The 11,669-nt window shown below is 39.6% G+C and overlaps 2 protein-coding genes across 2 annotated transcripts; both read right to left on the reverse strand.

The window, feature by feature from the left end:
- Positions 1 to 1,850: 1,850 nt before the first annotated feature.
- LOC7486765 (receptor-like protein kinase) lies at positions 1,851 to 5,821 on the reverse strand. The gene is made up of 2 exons (XM_002311876.4): positions 2,447 to 5,821; positions 1,851 to 2,352 (listed from the first exon to the last, which is right to left on the reverse strand). Exons 1-2 carry the CDS (start codon positions 5,442 to 5,444, stop codon positions 2,003 to 2,005), a joined length of 3,348 nt encoding a protein of 1,115 aa, XP_002311912.2. The 5' UTR covers positions 5,445 to 5,821; the 3' UTR covers positions 1,851 to 2,002.
- A 1,963-nt stretch (positions 5,822 to 7,784) lies between these two features.
- LOC7490860 (uncharacterized) lies at positions 7,785 to 11,669 on the reverse strand. The gene is made up of 9 exons (XM_052455461.1): positions 11,365 to 11,669; positions 11,057 to 11,236; positions 10,896 to 10,971; positions 10,630 to 10,756; positions 10,344 to 10,455; positions 9,924 to 10,015; positions 9,756 to 9,825; positions 9,546 to 9,632; positions 7,785 to 9,134 (listed from the first exon to the last, which is right to left on the reverse strand). Exons 1-9 carry the CDS (start codon positions 11,521 to 11,523, stop codon positions 9,042 to 9,044), a joined length of 996 nt encoding a protein of 331 aa, XP_052311421.1. The 5' UTR covers positions 11,524 to 11,669; the 3' UTR covers positions 7,785 to 9,041.

Here is an 11,669-nt window from a genome sequence, read left to right on the forward strand (position 1 = left end):
AGCCAAACAATGCACAGCAAGCCTGCACATCGTAGGTAACAAAGAGGATGGAAAGCAGAGAAAAAACAGGCAAAAGGAAAGGAAATTCACTGAGCACATCGCATCACCTCGCAAATCAGAAACAGAGAGTAGACCCAGAAAAAACAACAGCCATTCAATCAAGGAGGCAAATGAAAGAATGATACAAATGCAGTGTCATATAAACTCGACCACATAACCAGTTGCGTAGCAAAGAAGCAGATGAGAAATCGAAAACCAATTAGCAAAGCTGATACTTGTAGCTGAAAAATGGCCGTTCCTGCATACCAAACACCATACCTGATGACAAATCATGACTCGGCTGATGCATAAACTGAAGACCACCCCAAAAAATGGACATGTAACAGAGGACATCCAAATAAAATAACCTATTAAAAAGCATTAATAATTGCAAATAATTGTGGCAATCCAGCCCAAGAAAGACCATAACAGATGAAAAGGTGAAGGAGTAGCCATTAAATGAGAAAGGAAGGAGCCAAGTTACTCCCAGTGAAAAACAGCAGCGAGGAAGAGAAGAGAAAGAAGGTGAAAAACAGGGGTCACATTCTTGCTTGTCATGTGTGGCACTGTGCCTAGTGCAACAAGATGAGAAAAGAACTAGTGATTTTGGGAAAATAGCACGCAATGTGGATATTAAACGTCCTGATTCCTGGATGTTTTCACTCATCGAAGCAAACTCGAGATAAATAGGAACCGGAGAATGCAAGTACAAGGAAACACTGCCCGCCCACACATTTCAAATGCTGGCATCATATAGTAAATGAGATCGTGTGAAGAAAAGACATGCGAGAATGTATAGTCTCTGCAGATAGCTAATGGTACCAAGAACACCTCTTGTATCTTGGCAACAGCAGACAGCTCCTCATTACTGTTCAAATCATCCATTCCATTCACAATCATTTCAGAGCTGATAATCCGGGCCTCTTGCAACCCCCCCTCCCTTTCTAAGCAGATGCAGACAATAGGACGGAAACCGTTCTCAAGCATTTCTCTATACCAATCTGACAATTACCGTTCACAATAGTCAATAAAACCATTACTTTCCATCTCCTTCAACATACTCCTCGCCTCCTCCATTCTCCGCACCTTACAAAGCCACTAAGCAACGAGTTAAAAGTAACAACTTCCACCTCTTCATCCTCTCTTTCAAACTATAAGCCCTATCCACCTCCCCAACCTTACAATACCCACCAATAAGCTTATTAAAAGCCACCCTTTTCGGCGCCAAATCCCTCACACCCCTTCTCTGCAAACACATTAGGACCAGCTTTCCTCCTCTTCATAGCCTCGAACAACTCCACAGCACATCAAGAACCTTATCAACTTTCTTGGATTCCACCATAGATACAACAATTTTTCTCAAATAACCAAACGAAGGAAGCCGGCCTTCTCGCCTCATGAGATCGTAAAACCGCGCAATTCAGACCCAGAACATATAAAACGTAGCATATCCGAGAGAGTAAGAAGAAAGAGAAAACAGAGAGAGAAGGCGGAGAGGATGAGAGATCTGGTGAAGTTATAAGCGATTTCGTTGCGGCCTTGTTGAAGGAGGACACGAAGGTTGTGGCTCTGGTTGTTAATGCGGTGGTCCGGTCATCGATTTCGGCGGAGACGGCGTGGAAAGCCAACTTGGAAAGGAGTCTTCTTGCCATTTTTTTCTCTCTCGAAAATTTTCTTCTTCGTTGAATCTTTTTAAATGTTTGGGTGGTATGGGGGTAGAACTTAACATTTGAGCTGAGTTTTTTTTTTTTAAAAAAAAAAAATCGGATAAAAGTTGATCCAGGTTTGTTAAACCTGGGTGTCCAGGCAGATCAACGGTCAAAAAAGAGTGCAATAAAAACATCTTATATATACATATCATTGCTTTATTCCATTTGGTTTGGAAATGCTAAGCAACTTGATCCTAAACCAAAAGGAGGACTAGATAGCATGAGTTAATATTCTAAAAAAACCCTACAAAACTTCAGCTGCGTTTGCCTCTAATGCTGGCATCTCTTTTTACTAATCGCTTGACAACATCTCTCATTGTGGGTCTTCTCCTAGGCGCCTTTTCAGTGCATCTCAAAGCCACCAAAAGCACATCAATGGCTTGATTCATGATATTTGAATCCAAAAACTCCTCCCTTAGGCTTGAATCAGCAATCTTGTTGATGTCTTCTGTGCTGCTCCAAACAGATCTGACCCACTCTACAATATCTGTTTCCCCCACAAATAATGGATCCAATGCCTTCTTTCTAGTTATCAGCTCAAGCAAAACAACCCCGTAGCTATAAACATCCGATTCCTTGCTCTTTATTGTCGACAAGGCGTTTTCTGCCAAAGCAAATGAGGATTCTTTTACCTTAGAAATATGAACATATATGATAACTGAATAACTTCTACTTAAAACAGCAAGTGGAAAGGTTACCTGGTGCTATATATCCAATTGTGCCTGCAACCAGGAAAGACTGTGCTGAAGCAGAAGACTGATCAAGTAGCTTAGCTATACCGAAATCAGAGATATGAGGCTCCATATCAGAGTCTAAGAGAATGTTTTCTGGTTTGATGTCTCGATGCACAATAGGAGGATTGCAATCATAGTGGAGATATTCCAAACCATGGGCAGTTCCTAAAGCTATTTTATGGCGTATGCTCCACTCCAGGGTTTGCGGTGGTGTGCTCCCATGTAAGACATCATGAACGCTCCCATTTTGCATGTAGGCATACAGGATCAGACCATAATCCTTCCGTAACCAAAAGTTTTCCAATTTGAGCAGATTCCGGTGCCTGATTTTCCCAATGGTTTGAATTTCTGTAACCATACTTTTGTTTCCTCCTTTGTGGCCTGTAAATACTATCTTCTTAACTGCAAATATTTTGTCTCCACCCAATGAAGCCTTATAAACGGTTCCATGGGTTCCCCTCCCAACTATATGTCTGTCATTTAGATTCTCAGTAGCTTGCATCACTTTGTTGAGTAGGGAAGAAGGGCCCTCTTGAGCAGCAATTTCAACATCATGGTCGATCCCAAGATCCTGCTTACATCTTCTGCACAAGATAAACATGCAAACCAGTCCAACAAGCATGAAAACAGCAACCACAGAAGCAATAGCTATCAGCGCGACAGCCACTCTAGAAAAGCTGTCTCGCTTGCTTGACTGAGAGTCACATGACTTGATACTTCTGTTTTTGGTGCATGTTAAGCCACCTGATGGAAGACAACTGACACATAGATCGGGATTGCCCCAGAATGATGACGGCGATGAGTTAAGCAAGTTCATTAGTGTTTCTGGTATTGGACCACTGAAGTGATTGTATGAAATATCGACCTGGACCAACGAATGGATTTTATCAAGAGGTGCTAGAGTTCCTGTCAGATTATTGTTTGATAACTGAAGCTGTTCAAGCTTGATCAAGTTCCCCAGCTCTGAAGGAAGCTCTCCAAACAATCCATTACTGCTGAGATTCAATGCATATTGCAGACTCTGTAAAGACCCAATCCATGAAGGAATCTCACCTCCCAGAAAATTTCCACCAAGTTGTATCTCTGTAAGCTTTTCAAGTTCTGAGAGGAAAGGTGGAATTCCCCCAATAAAATGATTCTCTTTTAAAATCAAAGTGGACAAGCTGGTCCAGTTCCTTAAACTCGATGGAACTGAGCCGTTCAGTGAATTGAACCCTACATCAAACTTGCCTAAGTTGTGACACTTTGACAGCTGCGATGGCAAAGAACCTTCCAGTTGGTTGGATGAAAGATCCACTACCAGAAGGTTTACAAGATTTCCTAGCTCTGAGGGTATAAACCCTGTAAGCTTGTTCATGGAAAGATGAATGGAAGTGAGACCAGAACAGTTCCCAATGCTGGGTGGAATTGGACCTGTAATATTATTTTTGCTGACGTCCATGTGATAGAGGATTGGATTTTCTGAAAATTCTGGAAGGGCACCTGAGAGGTTGTTCTCCTTGAGGATCAATCTCCAGAGCGTTAAGCAGCCTCCCACATCAGAAGGAATGCTGCCTTGAAGTTGGTTCCGGCCCATATTAAGAACTCTCAACTGCTTTCCATGGCAAAGGTTTGGGGGAATTTCACCTGTGAACTTATTATCTGTGAAGTCCAGCTGCAACAAACTGCTGTTGATTCCCAAACTTTGGGGTATGACACCAAAGAACTGGTTGTTGTATAGTGACAAGTTCTTTAGGTTCTTGAGATGAGTGATCTCAAGAGGCAATTCACCAGAAAGACTGTTGTTATACACAAGGAGGTACTTAAGGCTCGCAATCTTCCAGATGCTAATAGGAATTGCACCACTCAAATGATTGTTGAACAATTCGAGGTCCTCCAATTTGTTTAGCCTCCCCAACTCACTCGGAATCTTTCCCTCAAGCTCATTTGTGTATAAATTTAAGGTCATCAAGGACTTGCAATTACTAAGTTCAGGAGGAATCGTCCCAGACAGTCGATTCTCAGAAAGGTCGAGCACAGAAAGCTTTTTCAGTTGGCCAAAGGAAGATGGGATAGCGCCTCTTAAGTTGCTATGGATAATGGCCAAGGTTGCTAAGCTACTACAATTGCCTAAATCTGGTGGAAGACCCCCACTATAGCTATTGAATGACAAATCTAAGGTTTCCAAATTCTTGCATTTGCCGAAACCTAAAGGAATTCTACCCTCAAGACTATTATGACTAACAAATAATTCAACAAGGCTTTCAAGATTGGTTAGAATCTCAGGCAAAGAACCACTTAACTTGTTATAACTCAGAGGGAGAGATTGCAATTTTCTACAATTTCCAATAGACTCAGGGATTGTCCCAGATAATTGATTTCCAAATAAGGACAGTTCTAAAAGCTCAGTCAAGTTACCAACACTCCTAGGAATGGAACCATTGAATTTATTGGTGTCCAAATACAAAACTTGTAAAGCCAAATCTTGGAACAATGATTCAGGTATTTCACCAGACAGTGAATTCGAGAAAATAATCAATGTTTGTAAATTTTGCAAGTACTTAAAGCTATCAGGTATTCCACCAGTAAAGCTATTTGCAGACAAATCCAAGTACTCAAGGAGACTACAATTTCCCAACTGTGAGGGTATATCACCAGAGAAATAATTGGTGTTCAAATCAACAGTCTTTAACTGCTTTAACTGCCCAGTTTCAGGTCCCAAAGGACCAGAAATTCCTAAGCCAGAAAGGTTCAAAGAAACCACACAATGACTTCTATGATCACATCCTATACCTAGCCAAGAACAAGGAGTCGAGTCTGAAGAATTCCAACTTGAAGTAATGGAAGTAGGCACAGAATCCCATTTCCTCAAGAGTGACATCAGAGCCAAGCCATCATAGTTCAAACCGGAGACACTATTAGTACATACAGACACAAAGCAACACCACAACAGCAAGAAGAAATGACGCAAAAAAAGATTCATGGTATTCTTAACTACGCAAAAAAATGACAGAATAAAGGAAGCTGGGGTTTGCAAGGAATGTTAGAAAGCACACTTACCTAGCTAGAGTAAGCAAGAAAAGTAACCATTTGGGGAGCTGTGATTGTAGATACGAAAGGAATTTTTGAGGAAGACAAAGATGTAAGGAAGTGCTAGCGTTGAATGTTGTCCTAGTGGATTCCTCTAGTGAAAAGGCAGTATATTTATGAAGGGGAAAAAAGAGTGGTTGGTACTGTCGATCGCAATCAAGAGTGTGAAATCTTAACAATTTCAACGCAGCTTCAAGCTACAGCCGCGTTGGTTTGGTTCAGACAGGGTCAGTGTAAAGTGGACTTCACTTTGTCTTGGTCTTTAAAAGAGTCCTTTCATTAATGAAACAGGGGTTTTAACTTTAAGCTTTGTAGTAGCTTCGAGGGTTATTTTCAAGAGTGTGGACGGAACGCCCCGAGATTTCCAAAACTAGGAAAAATCCTTGCTTTTATAACCCCAAGAGCAATAAGCCAATAAGGCTGAGGAGTTGTTAGCATGAGTGTCGTGTACGGTGTTACCATTGAATGATTAGTCAACTTTCTTTATAATAAAGTATTTTTTTTGAGTTTAAGATTCTTGAAAAATAATTTAAATTTGTGAACTCTTCAAAAATTTTAACGAACTTGTTTCTTGAAAAAAAAACAACTGTGTATTTGCTTAAAACTTAACCGAGTTGGTGTGCGTTTTTTTTTTCTTTTTGTTTGATGATAAATGATATTCTCAAATTAGTTTATATGTTAATTGAGATTAACGAAATCTCAAGAACTTATATCTCATTTCAGCTTAGTTTAGATTGATTTATTTATATACATATATCACTAAACTAACTTTTTTTGAACCATACTTGTAAGCGTGAGTGTTGGCAGGAATCTATCGTGCCGTCCAAAAGCCCACATTTCCTGCTAATAACTAACGAACTATTTTAATAGTCTTTCGTTTCCAGAAAAAATAGAGAGAATTTTATTTTATTTTTTTGTCTTATGGAAAGGTGGAAAGGGAACATAGAAGAGGTATTGGTTAATACTTCAGCAGCATGTTGTAATTAATGCCAAATGGATGGGACTTGGGAGAGCTGTTGTCAAATCATGATTTGATTTATATAATCTGCTTGATAACAACACACATAGTTGACTATTCGAAGAGATAGACCAAGAGTGTATAACTGCATAAATCACCAAAAAAGAAGTCTAGCTTCTTCTTTCGTTCTTTTTTCTTGGAAGGGGGGGGGGGAGTGGTCAAGGGTGCATACTTGGATTTATCTATAAGCTCTTCTCTATTATTATTTTTATTATTAATAGAGGACCACCATGGACGGCTTAATTATCCTCTAATCACTCAAGTCTACAACTTTTTCTGTCTCACAATGCATAACCCTTCAGCACTAGCCACCAACCAAGAACCAGGCCCTGCCTTTGATCTTGTAGCTCAATTGGGTGGCTTTACTTTTAATAAAGCAGTTCAAAGCATAAATTCTTGTGGGTTTTCTTTAGGCAAGTCAAACTCTCTCTTTTTTGATAGCCCAATTGGTCAAAAAACGAGAAAGGTTAAAGCTTCATTGAGTTTGAGCAGTAGAAGTGGTTTTAAGAGTGTTTCAGCAGGGCTATTAGGTTTCACTGTGAGAGAATCCCAATCGGGTTTGCTTCGGTTCAGGGGATAATAATGGTAATCAAAGTGTTTTTTATTATTATTATTATCATTTGGAACCTGAGAAAATGACAATTTTGTTCTATAAAGTGTTGTGCGGCTGTTTGTGTTAACTGAGTAAGTGCGTGCTGGTTTATGAGAATGAAAGCAATGAAGAAAAAAAGGAGGATTTATTGAATAATCAAGCTAACAACCCTGAACCAAACATTCTTACAGCATTTGAAGACACTTGTTCTTAAAGGTCTTCCCTGAAGTTCCATTTTTTTATATATATATTTTTCTGCCCTTTCTAGAAGAAAAGACATACAAGGTTAGAGCGTTTGAAATGTCGTCTTGTTCAGACTCCCAACTAATTTGCCCCCTAAAAGTCCAACATAAAAATAACAATTACAACAAAATCATTTTCTTGCCACGAGGTAGATTGCATTGAATTGATGAGCATTCTTCAGCCATTCGATTCAAGCAACAATTTGTTTAGGTTGATAGCAATGGTTAGTGATATTCAAAGACCACTGTCTTTGCAATTTTCCATAGTCTATAGGGCAATTCAGTGCCCCCTATTCATTGCTGAACCTAACTTTAAAGACAAATGCCTTCGCACAAATCACACATGCTGCATGGTTGAATTTGACACATCAGACAAACGTATGAAAGCACCATGGAAAGATCAAAGTATATAATGAGAACGAACGAAGGTTGAGAAACCAGGGCAGCCATTGAAACTCCCAAGTACTAGAACACCAATAAATATAATTAGTGTATTTTGGTATAGCTCTGTTCTTCTCAGACCAACATTTCCCCTCTACCAATCTGTCTAATCACCTCAAAGAAGTAAAAAAACATCAACGAAGACCCAAAAGCTCAACACAGGCACCGGCATAATAATTATGGGATGCCAGGAGTCACTCGTCATTGTGTTCTTGAACTCCTCCCCTACTTCTCTCAAGTTCACTCCACTTGAAATAACCCAAAAGAACCTCTTCCAAACTGTCAGTTTGACATCCAGATGAGGATGTTTTAATCACCATGCTTTCCCAAAACAAGTAAAATTACCTCGTGTTAAAAGCAGCTGCAGGCACTTGACATCCTCAATCGAAAGGAAGCTTGCCATTTTGTAGTTTGTGCAATCCTGCATATAAATCACAAGGGCATATATCCCCCCACATTCTTCACATTGTTATGCTTTGGATAACCTAGATGCTAAATCATCATGACAATGTCTTGCTCAAACTGATGGGAGGGAGATTCACCTTACGAACACAGTACAAGGGTGGTTGTCAAAATGTTAATGGTTAAGAAAACATGATTGTGTGCACTGCCTTGTTAAACTCGTGTAATGAAAATGGTTAAGAATACATGATTGTTTGCTTGTTAAACTGGTGTAAGAAAATGTAACTCTTAATTTCCTTTGGATGCCATGTGAAATAATACATGATCATGGTGTGAATGGTCCTGTTAAACTGGTGCCATGAAATGTACCCTGGTCTTCCTCTGGATGTCATGTCAAATAATGTGATGTAACTGAACCTAGTGTTGGGAACCCGTGAATAAGATGACTACAGAGATAAGCGTACCTAATAAAAATGTAGATATGAATAGAATAAGGAAAAAACATGCAAATCCAGAAAACAGCAGCCATGCAACACTTGCTACAAATGGTAAACATATCTGAAATCCTATTAAGTTATCCACGCAACAACGCATGCTGCTGACAAATGCATGTCCTGGACAAAATAGCATAACATGAGCAAATGGTGTGTTCATGATAGCTGTAGGTGCATTCATTCACATGAGAAGGGATGCTAATGCTGCGATTGGTGATGAAATGGATGCATGCAACAGCTGCAAGATGCATCCTATCATGTATTTCTCAGAGCAAAAGGATCAGAGTACATCCCCTTCAAGCTACTGATAGGTAATTGGTGGTGAAGCTCCATTGGCACTATGAGAAGCAACATGGTGGATCCCATCCTTCCTTCTCCCAAACGGATTCTTTGAATATGTACGTTAAAGTGAAGGAAAACAGGCACATCAATTAATCATAAAAGTAACAAACAAACTTACAAGCAAAATGCATAATCAGATGTAAGCCCCCACAGCCAATGATTAATAAATCCCCTTAGATAGATTGCATAGCCATATAAGAATGACCATGGGTGGTTTTGTTTTACGGAATAATTATATGTGGTTTAGTATAAAAAGCAAAGTTACAGCAAGAGAGCAAGTAGAAAACTCTTGAGCATCAACATGTATGACATGCTAAATCAAATGTTTAGAGCACTTAGTATCCACATTCGTATCCTGATGTTTAAGTCACAACTATATGTTTTAATTTGAGATTTTATAAATAGAATATAAGAACAGGCAGAATGGATAAAATATCAATGCAAAAAAAAAAAATCTAAAAGGATATTGTATTCGCATGCCAATAGATCCAGAACTTGGAATAACAGCACCCTGTAAACTATGGTGCACATTGGTTGCACTGTTCAAATCCTGCAAAGAATAGGAACAAACTTTAAGCATTTGCAGAAATACCTGAATCATTCCCATCACAAACTATAATAGATTATAATTCAAAGTTAAGGCATCTGCATTGATGAATAGCAGGTGACTTACTTCAAACTCAATAAAACAAACAGTATGCCTTTCTTGTCTCAAAATCTTCATTTGCTTAAAACCAGGTTGCCTGCATGCACAAAGGTATAAAAGTGAACCATGAGATTCTTTACAAGATACAGACTTGAAATAAAACTCAGGAAACTGGCCAAGAGAAGACATTCTTACACGCTGAATAGACCCCTCAGTTCATCCTCATTAATGTTCTGACCAAGATTGCCAATAAATAGGGTATTGCAAGGAGGGTTATCTTTTGTATTCTACATTTATTGCCAAGGGAAAAAATTAGAAGAAACTACTTAGAAAACATGCAGCCATAAATTAAGAGATTCAACTTCAATTTTCCTGTTCGTTCTTTAATGTGAACTTGAGATTTCTGCTATGAAGTACCCTAAATCCAAGATTTTCAGGTGAATTAGAAATGAAATAGGTATATGCATTACACCTTTAGTGACACAAGGGATTGATGATAAAAAGTTGTTGGATTGGATCTAGTGAAGTACTCAAGGAATGGTGATTATTTGGAAATTAAGAACCATGTATCATGAATGAAATCAAACAGTTTGGGTAAATACATGTGGATCTGACCTGTATTGGCACATAGCTGCTAGGAGCTGGGATAGGAGCAGGAGGCATTGGTACTTGAGGAGCAGGGTAACCTCCATACGGATCATATGGAGGCGGAACTGGAGCCATGTACCTAAAGCAAGTAGGCAATGTTAACAAGAAAAAATACCATTTAAAAAGAAAAACCATAATGCTAAATGAACCTACACAATTTATGAAGCACGGCAACACTAGCTTCCACATAACGTTTATTCGCTCTAATACAAACTACAAACTAAAAAAGTTCACTGAAAAGAGAAATTCTAACCCATGTGGTCCCCAAACAGGAGGAGGAGGGTGAAATGGAGATGGAGTGGTATAAGCAGCGTGAGAATAATCACCACCAGTTCGCAAACGTTTGCTTTGATCATAAGCATTAGAATCTGCAACTATTCCTGTAGATTAACAAAATATCAACAATACGTAGCAAAACAACAGAATTGAAAACTCATTCAACCCAAAAGTTTCATAAATCCATGTGTCTCCAAAACAAACAGAACAAGATATCACCTCAAGCCCCTATCAGAATCTCACCTCTTTTAACAAAGAGATTCTTCTTAGCCATCTCAGTATGCAACACTGACTTCGTCTCCACATCAAAAACCATATCCTAAGAACCCACAAAACCATTAACAACCAAAACAACAGAAACAACGACAAAATAAGAAATGTTTCGAAGCCCATAGAGCTTTAACCTGGAGAGAATCTTTAGCAGCAATGGCGTGCTGGGAAGAAGAAAAGAGAGCGAAACCCATAGCTTTATCTCCTTTATAATTAACTTGCGAAGCCTCATAACCAGGTAACCATCTTAACAAATTCTGCAATTCTCTCTCCTTCACATCGTCAGGGAATCCGGTGATGAATATTGTTCGAACCTAGCAAAACGACATCGTAAGGTCAATTCAGGTTTGTTTTCCCCCACTTTTTATTTTCTACGGCACAAAATTTACCAATTGAAAGTTCGAAATTGGAATCAATTGATTGGTAGTTTGGTTTGTGTTACCTCTTCGTGAGTGGGAGGGCCGCGATTGGAGTTGTCGAAGAGGACGTGAGGTGGAGCGTGGTGGATGGAAGGAGGAGGAGCGCCTGGGGCGGTGGGGGGTGGTGGAGCTTGTGCTGGCGGCCATTGCTGATGGTATGGGTGGATACCTGTTCCCGCCATGTGAGTTTGCGGTGGTGGTGGTCGATAAAAACCCTAGAGCCACCCGTCACGGAGAGCGAGGGAGGGAGGGGGGTGAGTGAGCGCGAAAGTGAGAGAGAGTCGGGGGAGAAAGTAAATCAAGATAGCACTCTTCTTTCAGTTATGCG

Source organism: Populus trichocarpa, chromosome 8 (assembly GCF_000002775.5).
Source record: "Populus trichocarpa isolate Nisqually-1 chromosome 8, P.trichocarpa_v4.1, whole genome shotgun sequence".
Lineage (NCBI taxonomy): Eukaryota > Viridiplantae > Streptophyta > Magnoliopsida > Malpighiales > Salicaceae > Populus > Populus trichocarpa.

Coding starts and splice junctions, on each gene's coding strand:
- LOC7490860 (XM_052455461.1), bottom strand. CDS start 11,523: ATGGCGGGAACAGGTATCCACCCATACCATCAGCAATGGCCGCCAGCA. Junction 10,757..10,895: donor GAATCTCTTTGTTAAAAGAG/GTGAGATTCTGA, acceptor GTTAATCTACAG/GAATAGTTGCAGATTCTAAT. Junction 9,135..9,545: donor TTGGCATGCGAATACAATAT/CCTTTTAGATTT, acceptor TAACGTACATAT/TCAAAGAATCCGTTTGGGAG.
- LOC7486765 (XM_002311876.4), bottom strand. CDS start 5,444: ATGAATCTTTTTTTGCGTCATTTCTTCTTGCTGTTGTGGTGTTGCTTT. Junction 2,353..2,446: donor AATTGGATATATAGCACCAG/GTAACCTTTCCA, acceptor TTGCTTTGGCAG/AAAACGCCTTGTCGACAATA.